The sequence below is a fragment of the Pseudophryne corroboree genome, chromosome 4 (genome assembly GCF_028390025.1).
Source record: "Pseudophryne corroboree isolate aPseCor3 chromosome 4, aPseCor3.hap2, whole genome shotgun sequence".
Taxonomy (NCBI): Eukaryota; Metazoa; Chordata; class Amphibia; order Anura; family Myobatrachidae; genus Pseudophryne; species Pseudophryne corroboree.
The window spans coordinates 585,317,171-585,332,415 of NC_086447.1; the positions used below are offsets into that span (position 1 = coordinate 585,317,171).

General features: G+C 43.9%; 1 protein-coding gene across 2 annotated transcripts in view; it reads right to left on the reverse strand.

Moving 5' to 3' along the window:
* Window positions 1-15,245, reverse strand: part of AGPAT4 (1-acylglycerol-3-phosphate O-acyltransferase 4) — a 287,709-nt gene that overhangs the window by 229,329 nt on the left and 43,135 nt on the right. For both annotated transcript variants that reach the window (XM_063919737.1, XM_063919738.1), the window contains exon 2: window positions 14,313-14,550. In XM_063919737.1, the coding sequence (XP_063775807.1) occupies window positions 14,313-14,490 (178 nt within the window). In that variant the 5' untranslated portion in view covers window positions 14,491-14,550. The remainder of the gene's footprint in view (window positions 1-14,312; window positions 14,551-15,245) is intronic.

Here is a 15,245-nt window from a genome sequence, read left to right on the forward strand (position 1 = left end):
CTGGAAGGTTCTCCTCTCTCCACAGAGGAATGCTGTAGCTCTGCTGTGACCATCGGGTTCTTGGTCACCTCCCTGCCTAAGGCCCTTCTCCCACGATCGCTTAGTTTAGACGGCCTACCAGCTCTGGGTAGAGTCCTGGTGGATCCGAACTACTTCCATTTACGGATGATGGAGGCCACTGTGCTCATTGGGACCTTCAAAGCAGCAGATATTTTTCTGTACCCTTCCCCAGATTTGTGCTTGAGACAATCCTGTCTAGGAGGTCTACGGACAATTCCTTTGACGTCATGCTTGGTTTGTGCTTAAACATGCACTGTCAAGTGTGGGACCTTATATAGACAGGTGTGTGCCTTTACAAATCATGTGCAATGAACTGAATTTATGACAGGTGGACTCCAAATAGGCTGTAGGAACATCTCAAGGATGATCAGTGGAAACAGGATGCACCTGGGCTCAATTTTAAGCTTCATGGCAAAGGCTGTGAATACTTATGTACATGTGATTTCTTAGTTTTTATTTTTAATAAATTTGCAAAAATCTCAAAAAAAACTTTTTTCACGTTGTCATTATGGGGTATTGTGTGTAGAATTTTGAGGGGAAAAAATTATTTATTACATTTTGGAATAAGGCTGTAACATAACAAAATGTGGAAAAAGTGAAGCGATGTGAATACTTTCCGGATGCACAATAGGTACAGGGTAAGCCAGAGGCGACTCATAAGGCAGACCTACATGCAGACCAGTTGTCTGGCAAGTACAGAAAGAGCAAAACATTTCCCTGATATCCTTACAGCAAACATACTTTTGAAACGCTTGTTCTTTTGCAGGTAGAATAGATGTAGGGGTATATTTACTAAAGTCCCGATTTTGACCGATTTGGTGTTTTTTCTTCAAAGTGTCATCTCGGGAATTTACTAAACACAAATCTCGGCAGTGATGAGGGAATTCGTATTTTTTTGGAAGGCAAAGAAAAAAAATACGAATGAATACACCATCGGTCAAATACGCCTGTTATTTGATACAACTCGGTAATTTACTAAATCACGTCATGGCACTCTCCTGATTGGCTGTGCGCTCCTGAGCTGTCAGTCAGGCAGCGCACGGCAGAGATACAATGTAGCGCATAGGCGCTACATTGTATCCAATGGTGGGAACTCTGCGGTCAGCGGTTGAGGTTACTCGCGGTCAACCACTGACCGCAAAGTTCCCACCATTGGATACAATGTAGCGCCTATGTGCTACATTGTATCTCTGCCGTGCGCTGCCTGACTGACAGCTCAGGAGCGCACAGCCAATCAGGAGAGTGCCATGACGTGGCGCTCCCTGATTGGCTGAAGAGACCCTCTTTGACAGGAGTCACGGGGGTGTCCCGGCAGTCGGGGAAAGGGGTCCCATGTGTAAACATGGGACCCCTTTCAGTGCGTGGATCGGATTTTTCGGTTTGTTTTTTTGCCAAGTACGTGGATTACAAAGAGGACGGAGCTACTCTGGATTGTGTGAGTATAATTTTATTTACAGGTACCCCGGGATTCTACGTGGAGAAGTGGACCGAGCCTCGTATGAACATAGGTAAGTATGTGTGTATGTAGGTGTGCATGTATGTAATAAAGTTTTACTGTCACGGTGTGTGTGTGTACTGTTTTTTTGGGTATTTTTTTTGTAGTAGGTACCAGCAGGCCCATTTTTCCACCGCATGCTTAAACTTGTGGTTCTCCAAGTACCAGCTTGCGGGGGAGGCTTGCTGGGACTTGTAGTACTGCTACAAAAACCAATACTTTTTTTAAAAACTATGGCTATCAGCCCCCCATCCGCCGCACTTGGATGGGAGGGGGGGGGGGGACAGCCTCTGGCTTCACCCCTGGCCCTTGGGTAACTGGAGGGGGGGACCCCTTGATTTAAGGGGTTCCCGCTCCTCCAGGGTACCCCGGCCAGGGGTGACTAGTTAGTGATTTAATGCCAGGGCCGCAGGGACCAAGATAAAAGTGTCCCCCGGCTGTGGCATTATCTCTCTGACTAGTGGAGCCCGCTGCTGGTTCAAAAAATACGGGGGACCCCTACGCTTTTTGTCCCCCGTATTTTTTGCACCAGGACAAGGCGCAGAGCCCGGTGCTGGTTGTTAAAATATGGGGGATCCCCAGTCAATTTTCCCCCCGTATTTTTACAACCAGGACCGGCTCAAAGAGCCCGAGGCTGGTTATGCTTAGGAGGGGGGACCCCACGCAATTTTTTTCTTGATTTTTAATACTTACATTTTTCTTTTAAAGGTGCACAATGAAGCCCTGCATGGATCTCACAGATCCGGCTGAGATTCATTGTGTTAATTTCGGCAGTGTTTTACTATTCACTCCCGTAAAACACTAGCCGAAAATACGAATGACATCGACATCGGAAAAAACGAAAATGCAGAATACGACAGCATAGTAAATGAGGCGTACAAAATTCAAAAAGTTGCAAATTCACACATTCGATGTCATTCGTGTTTGAACTTTAACCTAATTCAGAAAAATATGAATTTTAGTAAATATACCCCGTAGAGTTCATAGCGCCGATTTGTGCCTCTGGTTACAGAATGAAATGAGAGTGCTCCTCTTCTATCAGAGACAAGTTATTAATGCCTGAAGATGCTGTATGTTACCTATTCTTTGCTTTATCAGTCTTGAATAAAAATGAAAGTGCACTCCAGCTCCCCCTCATCCGTCACCTGGGAGGAGAGTTACTATTATGAATGCTAGTGCTTTTCTAGCGAGAAAAGCACAAGTATTTAAAGAGCTTGTGTGATACAGACACAACCAGATTTTGAAATGGAATTTTATTAATAGGATATGAATGCTTGAAATACATAACCATTTCATGTTAAAAGGTGTACTTAGTGGTTTAATGCTAGATCGACCCTTTAGAAATAATGGATCATACTGTATATTTTCTTTGAAATACTTCTTGGGGGTCCTTACAATGGCTCCCTACCAATTTAGGCAGAGACAGGTACTTGAAAAAACTCCAAGTGATGGTAAATAAGTGATCTCTTTCCTAACGTCTTTCAGTGACTTTCCATACTGAATGTAAAAACCAAACCTTAGAAGACTGGACTGCCATGGAGTATTTAGTAAAAAATTAATTATTGGTAAGAATAATCTGTTATTTTCCTCTTAAATACTTTGTGCCCAACCTTACAATTAGATGTACCCATTTTTAAGACAAAAGGTAGTGAATAGAAGATGTATACTGTATACTGCATAATCACACATTTATCTAATTGGCTGTGTGACTAAAGAAAGTACTAAGAGGTATAGCCTGCTGCCTTGCAGAGTTCTGTCACAGAAGCCAAAGCCTTATGGGCCCTACACACTTTGAATCTTTGAAAGATATTGTTCAAAATGAATGATAAATTGTTCATATCTTTCAGTGTGTATGCAACCACAATGAATGATGCGGGTCTCCACAATCGTTCATCGTTGATCGATCATCATTTAAACATGCAAGCCAATTTGGACAATATTGGTGTATGTAATGGCATATCGTCCAAATCGCCCATAGATATTGTCCAGTGAGTATGCTAAAAATAGGTGATGAAAAATCGCCCAGCAATAATATCATTGGTTGGTAACATCGCCCAAATCACCAAGTGTGTAGGGCCCCTTATTTGCAGATGAGGTCTCCACTGCTGGGGTAGAGTGTGCTTTTAGAAATTCTGGTACCTTAAATTAATTTATCATATATACTTTAGTTAATACTTCTCTTATCCATGTAGATATGCTTGATTTAATAAAGCAAGACCCTTTCTAGATCCTGCAAGAATGATAAATAATTGTTCAGCTTTCTTAAGATTTTAGGTCTAGAAAGACCTATAGTGAGTGCTTGCACTTAAAATAGTGAGTGCAGGTTCTTCTCCTTCTCAATCACTGGTTGAGGATAAAAATATCTCTAAAAAATGGTAAATACACCAATTACTGCGCAGTTAGGAGTTTTATCACAGCCCTCGTGCACCTTGGAAACGAGCACTGTGTTTCCCTTTGAACATGGAGCTACTTGGTGTATTGGTACACTCTGGGCACTGACAAAAGCTCCTGGATTTCTCGCAGAGAAGCACAAATTATATTAAAAAGACCTGTTTATTCCTAAATTTCACAATAAAATTCGATCACAATAAATCTGTTCAAATACATGCAAAATGATTGTACGAAATAACGATAAAAAAGTCTCACCATGCATTGGTGCTGCTGTGGAAAAAGGTGCTTGACACCCGAAACGCATCATTTGGACATTGTACTCTCATTTGCTGGGATGAAGGAGGAGCGGTTCCTATTGGATGGTCTGGATAAGCAGTCGGCAGTGGTGCCGAGCATTCCAGCCTGGGCCAGCCAGTACACCGCAGCACCAATGCATGGTGAGACTCATCCTATACTACAGGAACACCCTCAGTCCATAGCCATACTCAGTAGTGCGATATCATCTGTATGGAATTTCATTCATCACATATGGTTCCCACGAATTGATTTCCACTGTGCTTTCATATGCTTTTTTGTCATTATTTCATACAGTAATTTTTTCATGTTTTTTAACAGATTTATTGTGATCAAATTTTATTGTGAAATTTTAAGAATAAACAGGTCTTTTTAATATAATTTGTGCTTCTCTGTGAGAAATCCGGGAGCTTTTTTCAGTGTCCAGAGTGTACCAATACACCAAGTAGCCCCATGAGGATAAAAATATGGCAACACAATTTCCATATTAATTGTAAATTTTGATACTACTTTAATTAAGAAACTTGTATTGGCACTTAAGACTACTTTGTAGCATAGTGCCTGTAATTCTCCGACTCTTCCAGCAGAGGTTATTACCACCAGCAAAATCCATCTCAGAGGAACTTCAGATATAGGTACAAATGGTGGACCCAGTAATGCTTTTAAGTATTAAAGAGAGATCCCATAGAGCCAGGAATGAGCTGATATATGGGCAGATTCTTTTCTGAAGCAAATTATTTTATTTGCTCAAAGAATACCATTCTATCCTATAGCAAGTTAAGAATTTGTGGAATAGTGACTTTAGTTGTAATAGAAGTAGATCCACACCATGGAAAAAGCTTTTACAAACTCTATAATAAATTATTGAAGATGCATTTTCCCTTGACCACATTAGAGTTTTAATGAATGAGTATGAAACCTTCTTCGCTTTTGATCAATTCTTGATAAATTTCCAAGCCATTAAAAGTAGCTGATCTGTTTATTATGGAAGATTATTTTCTGGAAACCTGAATGCAGACAAAGAAGTAGGAGTCTTATTATTTGGAATTTTTTTCTTTATTACTATAAACTGTTATTTTATCCTGAGTGATTTCCTTCTTCTTCCCATCATTTTGTTACTGTATGCAAGATGAGTTTTCTGCCAGTCCCATGAAATACTGCTTATTTTATCTTCCACCCCATCACCATAAGCTGGTAACACATTAGACGACCAGCAAACAATGCAATTTCATCAACGATTTCCCTTAAACTGCCGGACAAACGATATGGTGCATACACACTATGCAATCTTGCAAAAGAGGACAGCATCCAGGAGTATGCTGTAGTTGACGATATCCTCAGATTGAGTTATTATTTTATTACCAGTTATTTATATAGTGCACACATATTACACAGCGCTTTACAGAGAATATTTGGTCATTTACATCAGTCCCTGCCCCAGTGGAGCTTACAATCTATATTCCCTACCACATGTACACGCACACACATTCATGCTAGGGTCTATTTTGTTGGGAGCCAAATAACCTACCAGTATATTTTTGCATTGTGGGAGGAAACTGGAGTACCCAGAAACCCACGCAAGCACGTAGAGAATATACAAACTCCACACAGTTAGGGCCATGGTGGGAATTGAACCCATGACCTCGGTGCTGTGAGGCAGTAATGCTAATCATTACACCAATTGTATATTTTGAGTATACAGGGGCAGATGTATTAACCTGGAGACGGCATAAGGAAGTGATAAACCAGTGATAAATGCAAGGTGATAACACACCAGCCAATCGGCTCCAATATGTATATTACCAGTTAGGAGCTGATTGGCTGGTGCATTTATCACCTTGCATTTATCACTGGTTTTTCACTTCCTTATGCCGTCTCCAGGTTAATACATCTGCCCCAATGCTTCATATTTTTTATTTATTTTTTACTAAAAAAACATGTTACATGCAGCACATATTCTATGTTAAGGTATCTTTCTTTCTGGAAATCCTGCAACAATTCTGTAGAAATTACCTATTAATATATTTATTCTGAACATGAATAAAGAGTTCCCTCTACTTAGGGTCTTTTACCAAGTGTGGAACCTTTTTCTTATGTTTAGGCTCTGGTTCTGGCTGTGATTCCATTTTTCAGATGTTTTACACAGGAAGAAAAAAGGCTGTGTCTGGATTGAAAGGTCATATTATGAATGTGTATGTGCTGATGCATCGATATCTAGGTAGGAATTTAATATATGAGTTTTGCTTGAGTTTTGCTTCCAGAAACTGCTAATGCAGAAGCAGACTGGAGTGCAGGCCTGTTTGTGGTTCAGCAGGAATGGTGCATCCTAAAAGCACGCTGAGAAGATAAGCTCCTGCTTACAGCAGAAAAATAGGATTTTAATACCTACCGGTAAATCCTTTTCTCTTAGTCCGTAGAGGATGCTGGGGTCACATCAAGAACCATGGGGTATAGACGGGATCCGCAGGAGACATGGGCACTTTAAGACTTTCAAAGAGGTGTGAACTGGCTCCTCCCTCTATGCCCCTCCTCCAGACTCCAGTTATAGGAACTGTGCCCAGGGAGACGGACATTTTGAGGAAAAGGATTTAAGTTTTAACTAAGGTGAGATACATACCAGCTCACACCACAAGTACGCCGTACAAAGTGGCATTTAACATAACGCAAGTCAACGGCATGAACAATATCAGCAACAGGCTGACTATAAACGTAACACAACATGTGTGTAACCACAACTAATAACTGCAGATACAGTACGCACTGGGACGGGCGCCCAGCATCCTCTACGGACTAAGAGAAAAGGATTTACCGGAAGGTATTAAAATCCTATTTTCTCATACGTCCTAGAGGATGCTCGGGTCACATCAAGAACCATGGGGTTATACCAAAGCTCTAAAACGGGCGGGAGAGTGCGGACGACTCTGCAGCACCGATTGACCAAACAAAAGGTCTTCCTCGGCCAGGGTATCAAACTTGTAAACTTCGCAAAGGTGTTTGAACCCGACCAAGTAGCTGCTCGGCAAAGTTGTAATGCCGAGACCCCCCAGGCAGCCGCCCAGGACGAGCTCACTTCTCTGGTAGAATGGGCCTTCACCGAAGTCGGTAACGGCAATCCAGCCGTAGAATGGGCATGCTGAATAGTATTACAGATCCAGCGCGCAATAGTTTGCTTGGAAGCAGGAGCCCCAATCTTGTTGGGAGCAAACAGGACAAACAGCCTCCGTTTTCCTAATCCGAGCTGTTCTGGCGACATAAAATTTCAAAGCTCTGACTACATCGAGAGACTTCGATTCCACTAAGGCGTCAGTAGCCACTGGCACCACAATAGGTTGGTTCATGTGGAATGATGAAACCACTTTCGGCAGAAATTGCTAACGAGTCCTCAACTCCGCTCTATCCTCATGGAAAATCAAAAAGGGCTCTTGTAAGACAAAGCCGCCAATTCAGACTCCCGCCTCGCGGATGCCAAGGCCAACAACATAACCACTTTCCAAGTGACGAATTTCAACTCTACCTTCTGTAAAGGTTCAAACCAATGTGATTGAAGGAACTGCAATGCCACGGTAAGATCCCATGGAGCCACTGGGGGCACAAAGGGAGGTTGGATGTGCAACATGCCTTTCACGAAAGTCTGAACTTCTGGAAGGGAGGCCAATTGTTTTTGAAAGAAAACCGATAAGGCTGAAATTTGTACTTTAATTGAGCCCAACTTTAGGCCCGCATCCACACCTGCTTGTAGAAAATGGAGAAAACGTCCTAACTGAAACTCTTCCGTAGGAGCCTTCTTGGATTCACACCAAGACACATATTTCCTCCAAATACGGTGGTAACGTTTAGACGTTACCCCTTTTCTAGCCTGAAGAAGTGTGGGAATGACTTCACAGGGGATACCCTTTCGGGCTAGGATCCGGCGTTCAACCGCCAAGCCGTCAAACGTAGCCGCGGTAAGTCTTGATACACGCACGGCCCCCGCTGTAACAGATCCTCTCGTAGAGGGAGAGGCCAGGGATCTCCTATGAGTAATTCCTGAAGATCAGGATACCAAGCCCTCCTTGGCCAGTCTGGAACAATGAGGATCGCCTGAACCTTTGTTCTTATGATCTTTAACACTTTTGGAATGAGAGGAAACGGAGGGAATACATACACCGACTGAAACACCCAAGGTGTTACTAGTGCGTCCACTGCTATTGCTTGAGGATCCCTCGACCTGGAACAATATCTCTGCAGTTTCTTGTTGAGACGAGACGCCATCATGTCTATTTGAGGAATTCCCCAACGACTTGTCACCTCTGCTTGAAGAAGGCCATTGTAAACGGCCCTTAACTCCAGAACGTTTATGTGTAGACAAGTTTCTTGGCTTGACCATCTTCCCTGGAAGTTTTCCCCCTGTGTGACTGCACCCCAGCCTCGGAGACTCGCATCCGTGGTTACCAGGATCCAGTCCTGGATCCCGAACCTGCGCCCCTCTAGGAGGTGAGAGCTGTTCAGCCACCACAGGAGAGAGATTATGGTCCTGGAAGACAGGATTATTCTTTGGTGCATGTGCAGGTGGGATCCAGACCACTTGTCCAACAGGTCCCACTGAAACACTCTGGCATGGAATCCTCCAAACTGAATGGCCTCGGAGGCCGCCACCATTTTCCCCAGTAACCGAGTGCATTGATGGAATGACACTCTTGTCGGTTTCAGAATTTGTTTGACCAGGTTCTGAATTTCCAGAGCTATTTCCACTGGAAGAAAAACTCTCTGTAATTCTGTGTCCAGAATCATTCCCAAAAGCGACAGCCGTGTCGTCGGCACCAACTGTTATTTCGGCAAGTTTAGGAGCCAACCATGTTCTTGCAGAACTGTCAGGGAGAGCGTAATGCTCTGCAGGAACTGGTCCCTGGATCTCGCCTTTATCAGGAGATCGTCCAAGTACGGGATAATTGTGACTCCCTGCTTGTGCAGGAGAACCATCATTTCCGCCATTACTTTGGTGAAAACCCTCGGAGCCGTGGACAGACCAACGGCAACGTCTGAAATTGGTAATGACACTCCTGAACTGCAAACCTCAGGTAAGCCTGATGCAGAGGATAAATGGGAACATGCAAGTAGGCATCCTTTATGTCTACCGACACCATAAAATCCCCTTGCTCCAGAGTGGAGATCACCGCCCGGAGAGATTCCATCTTGAATTTGAATTTTCTTAGGTAGAAATTGAGGGATTTTAGATTCAGGATTGGTCTGACCGAGCCGTCCGGTTTCGGGACCACGAACAGGCTCGAATAAAATCCTTCTCCCTGTTGTGACGGGGGAACCTTGATAATGACCTGATTTTGACACAACTTTTGTATTGCGTCGCATACAACCTCCCTGTCCAGAAGAGAAGCTGGTAAGGCCGATATGAAAAATCGGCGAGGGGGAACGTCTTGAAACTCTAGTTTGTACCCCTGGGACACTATTTTCAAACCCATGGGTCCAGGGCCGAACGAACCCAGAACTGACTGAACAGTTTGAGACGCGCCCCCACCGGTGCGGACTCCCGCAGAGGAGCCCCAGCGTCATGCGGTGGATTTAGCAGAAGCCGGGGAGGACTTCTGCTCCTGGGAACCTGCCATTGCCGGTGACTTTTCTCCTTTCCCCCTTCCTCTAGTAGCAAGGAAGGAAGAACCTCGGCCTTTCTTGTATTTATTGGGCCGAAAGGACTGCATCTGATATGTTTTCTTGTGTTGTGCAGGAACATAAGGTAAAAAGGACGACTTACCCGCGGTAGCCGTAGATACCAAATCGACGAGGCCGTCACCAAACAAGACACCACCTCTATATTGTAGAGATTCCATATTTTTCTTAGAGTCAGCATCAGCATTCCATTGATGAATCCACAATGCTCGCCTAGCTGAGACTGCCACAGCATTGGCCTTTGCACCCAAAAGGCCAATATCCCTCGCAGCTTCCTTTAGGTAGGCTGCAGTGTCCCGGATATAACCTAGTGTCAATAGAACGCTATCCCTATCCAGGGTATCTATATCAGATGACAAGTTATCTGCCCATTTTTTTTTCGATAGCACTACTCACCCACGCACATGCAATGGCTGGCTTGAGCAGCGTACCTGTGGTGACATAAATGAATTTCAATGTAGTTTCCTGCCTACGATCCACAGGATTCTTAAGGGCTGCCGTGTCAGGGGACGGAAGAGCCACCTTTTTGGACAGCTGTGATAGAGCCTTGTCCACAATGGGTGGTGAGTCCCACTTTTCTCTATCCCCAGAGGGAAACGGATACGTCACCAGAATCCTTTTGGGAATCTGAAACCTTTTTGTCAGGATTTTCCCAAACCTTTTCAAATAGAGTGTTCAGTTCATGAGAGGGAGGAAACGTTACCTCAGGCTTCTTCCCCTTATACATACAGACCCTTTTGTCAGGTACAAGAGGGTCCTCAGAGATATGTAATACGTCTTTTATCGCCACAATCATGTACCGAATGCTCTTTGTCAATTTCGGATCTAATCTGGTATCACTATAGTCGACACTGGAGTCAGAGTCCGTGTCGGTATCTGTGTCTGCCAACTGGGCAAATGATCTCTTTTGTGACCCTGAGGGTGTCTGGACTTGTAACAATACATCCTCCACAGATTTCTTCCATGCCTGATTCTGAGACTCAGATTTATCCAATCTCTTATTAATAAGAGCCACATTAGCATTCAAAGCATTCAACACATTTACCCAATCAGGAGTCGGCGGTGCCGACAGGGTCACTCCCACAGCCATTTGTGTCCCTAATACAGTCTCCTCCTGGGAAGAGCACTCCGCCTCAGACATGCCGACAAACGTGTATTCACCACTCACAGACACACTGGGCATATAGTGGACAGACCCACCTAAAGTCTGTCAGAGAGACACAGAGGGAGTTTGCCAGCTCACAACCCAGCGCTTCACCAACGGTTCTGAAAACACTAAATAATGCCCCAGACCTGCAGCGCTTTTATAATCAACATATATTGCACCAAATTTACTGTGCCCCCCCCCCCCCCCCCCCCATTTTCACCCTGATACTTATGCAGCAGTGAGAGGAAGGACCAGCGTCTCTGCAGCCTGTGTAGAGAAAATGGCGCTGGCTGTGTGAGCTGTGAGGGCTAAGCTCCGCCCCCGTAATGGCGCGCTTCAGTCCCGCTATTTTTCCAAAACTTTTATACTGGCGGGGGTTAGGACAGTGCCCTGGCAGGGGCGGAACTCCCGGAGTCAATGGAGTCAGCAGCCGCCGGGCTCCAGCCCAGAAGGGGGCACTTTCTCCATTGTCCCCGTCCCGTGTCTTTCCACCTGGATCCGCCGAGCGCTGATGATCATCAGCGGCGCACCTCCCCCGTGACCTGGACCAAGCGCTTAGGTCGCGGTATGCGGATGTAACCTAACATAGGAGTGCGACCCTGGCCTAACCATGACACAGGAGCCGGGAGACAGCGCGCATGCAGAGGAGGGCTGCGCGTCTATCAGTGTGTGACAGAGAGGGTGGGAGAGCAGCAGCAGCCGGCGATGGCTGAAAAAAGCAGTGACAAATACAATATTTTCCTAGTAAGTGCAAGTCCGTGGGGGGCATGTTGGGTGGCTGGGCTGCTGGGGCTGGCATGCATTTCATAGTTCTGGTCACTTTTGAATAAAAAAAACAAAATACGTATATAAACACAGTATTTATATCTCCAGTATGTCCTCCTCACATCTACTTAGATCCTTTACTTGTTTTATGTTTAATAGTGCCACCCAAAGTGTTAATTGCAACTACCGGAGCCTGAAATTCAGAGGGAAAGTCATCATGCCCAGGGAGAAAGGGGGGGGGGGGGTAGTGTCCAGGTGCATTCCATATTCCTGGTCATTTGTGGAAAACCAAATTATGTTTTGTGTGCATATATATATATATATATATATATATATATAAAAACACATTTATTTTGGTAGCACTGAAGGTGTACCTAATCTCTCATAAAGACATTATTACACCATCTTTACAGTTTCTTGCTCTTTAAACACATATTACGGGAGTCATATAATTAAAGAGTAAGACAGTGTAATAATGTCTGTATGATAGATTAGGTACGCCTCCAGTTCTACCAAAATAAATGGAGTGCCCTCGTATCTGCCTTCTATATACATTCCTCCCACAATCCTAAAATATACTGGTAAACAAAAAATTGGCGGGGGGCACCAACATTTATCTTGCCTCCGGGCAACTGGGATGAAGTTACGCCACTGTGCCCTGGCACTATGTCCCCTGTTGCCAGTGTCATATAGAGGTTTATATGCTGCCCAGGGTGCCCCCCCCCCTCACGCCCTGCACCCTGTAGTGCCGCTGTGTGTGGGAGCATGGCACGCAGCGCGAACGCTGTGCGGTACCTCAGAAGTCGTCACTGAAGTCTTCTTTGCTTCTTCTACTCACCTGTCTTCTGACTTCTGGCTCTGCAAGGGGGGTGACGGCCGGCTCTGGGAACGAGCATCTAGGCGTACCTAGCGATCAGACCCTAAGGAGCTAATGGTGTCCTGTAGCCAAGAAGCAGAGCCTTTAAACTTACTAGAAGTAGGTCTAACTTCTCTCCCCTAAGTCCCACGAAGCAGGGAGACTGTTGCCAGCAGTTCTCCCTGAAAATAAAAAACCTAACATAAGTCTTTTCAGAGAAACTCAGTAGAGCTCCTCAGAGTGCATCCAGTCTCCCTGGGCACAATTCTAAACTGGAGTCTGAAGGAGGGGCATAGAGGGAGGAGCCAGTTCACACCCCTTTGAAAGTCTTAAAGTGCCCATGTCTCCTGCGGATCCCGTCTATACCCCGTGGTTCTTGATGTGACCCCAGCATCCTCTAGGACGTATGAGAAAATGACATACACTGGGCCTGATTCTGGGTCAAACACAATGCCAATGTTTAGCGATCTTTTCTAATGCACATGTGGAAATATCCCAGAAAACTCCTATGGTGCACACAATAGCAATTGAGGTGCACGGTGTGTAAAATGTATTGGAAACGAATCAGGCAGTGACTGGATGTATCCAAATGGACAGAGGTGCACTGTCTAATAGATGTGTCTCTGAACTGGTAAACTTAAGCACTCCCATTAGATGCCATACTGGGACAGAGGTTCTGCACCAGCATGTGGCTGATGAGAGTTTTGATGGTGAGACCGATGGTTGCATCTAAAGACACTCAAAGTGGGCTTACCAGTCCTTGTACATGCAGACGCATGCTTGTACACCAGGGGAAGGGCTGCTAACAGTCCCAGATACGACTACAGCAATAGACGTTAAAGCTCTTGCAGCAGTGTGCAACGCAGAATCAGTCGCACTACCTGCCTGTCTAATCTAGAGACAGTGAGGAGACGAAGCACCCTTATATATTACCATATGGGGCATTTCCAACTACCTAATATGGAAGGGAGATAACAAAATGTAAGCAGTACCATGGAGTTATAAGGCGGAGCAGTTTGTAGTTACACCTACAGTATGAACGAGTACCTCTGCATCTTGTATGGATATGCAGTGGCAAATCAGCATATAATCCCTAGAAATATCATTTACTGTAGATGCTAAAGATGTTTTTTTTGTGTTAATATGCACAATAATTGCAGCAACTAACCAGCAATTACTTGTGTTATAGATTTGCAACAGAATGCATTGTTTGCAAACAAATGCCTTTCCATTACGCTACTTTTTATAATGACTTTACAACCGACAAGCACTGTTCCACTGAAGTCAGAGGAGGATGTCCGGCCATAGTCATCACACCCACTCAGAAATGCAAATAAGCAGAACAATAAGTAAAATTACGAATATATTGAATACATTGATACCACATATACTCAATTTGCCTGGGATATATGAACCAGGTCCTTTATGCCTTGCTGATCAGTACACTCACAAAGATAATTTTCTTTTGGAAGTCTAAATGATGTTAAGGTATACAAGGACATGCTTAGTATACACAATGTAAACATTTATGCCCGACGCTGTTCAAGTGTAAACATTCTTACATACATGATTGCATAAACTGTGCATTAAATCAAAACTACAATATATTTACTAAGACATACAGTATATAAAAAGTTGCTTACGGCTTGATACGCAGTATGCCAGTCTGCAGTTGATCTTCCTGTAGAGTTTCTTGTTAAAAGGCCAAATGAGAAGAGTAAAAAGTTGAATAAAATTAATGATAAGTCCAGTTCCAATAAACACATAGCTGATAAAAAGATGACAAAGGAACTGGGACTTGAGGAAGCCAATGATGGTCATTTTTCACCAGGAACTGATGAGAGACGTTTCCCAAAACCATTCAGGTAGACAGAATGAGACCTATGTAAAAAATAAATAAACATAAAAAAATGTTATAAAGCCAAATACTAGATATACTGGGCAGGATGAAAAAGTACCAGCCAATCAGCTCCTCATTGCCATGTCACATGCTGAAAAATGGCAGTTAGAAGCTGATTGGCTGGTACTTTATCACAGTGAAATTATCACTTTTCACGGCTTAGTACAACCCACCCTCTATATGAAGACAGAAGATAACATGGAGGAAATAGGTATAAAAGAACCACTGACACTCCCTTCACTTTACAAATTGAACTATCATTACATAAAAACAGAGTTTAATGGTTGAAAAGAACTAAAATAATCCATCTAATTGGCCCTTTTGTATTTATTTTTATTAAGTTATTCAGCAACAGACAGGGGGGTGTTATAATTTGCTAGAGAGGATCAGAGGATCAGTTGCTACTGGATCCTTTAGGCGTAATATGATAGCAACTCACGGATACTGGGGGGGGTAATGCTAGACTAATATATTTAAATGTTTATAACTACATTAAGGAGTCTATGTGCTGAGCGGGATCCGGATTGAAAGTCGACAGTAACTAGGTCGAAAATGTCTAGGTCGACCACTATTGGTCGACAGTAACTAAGTCGACAGGGTCTTTAGGACATGTTCTAGGTCGACAGGTCAAAAGGTCGACATGAGTTGTTCACAATTTTCTTCTTTTTTGAACCTT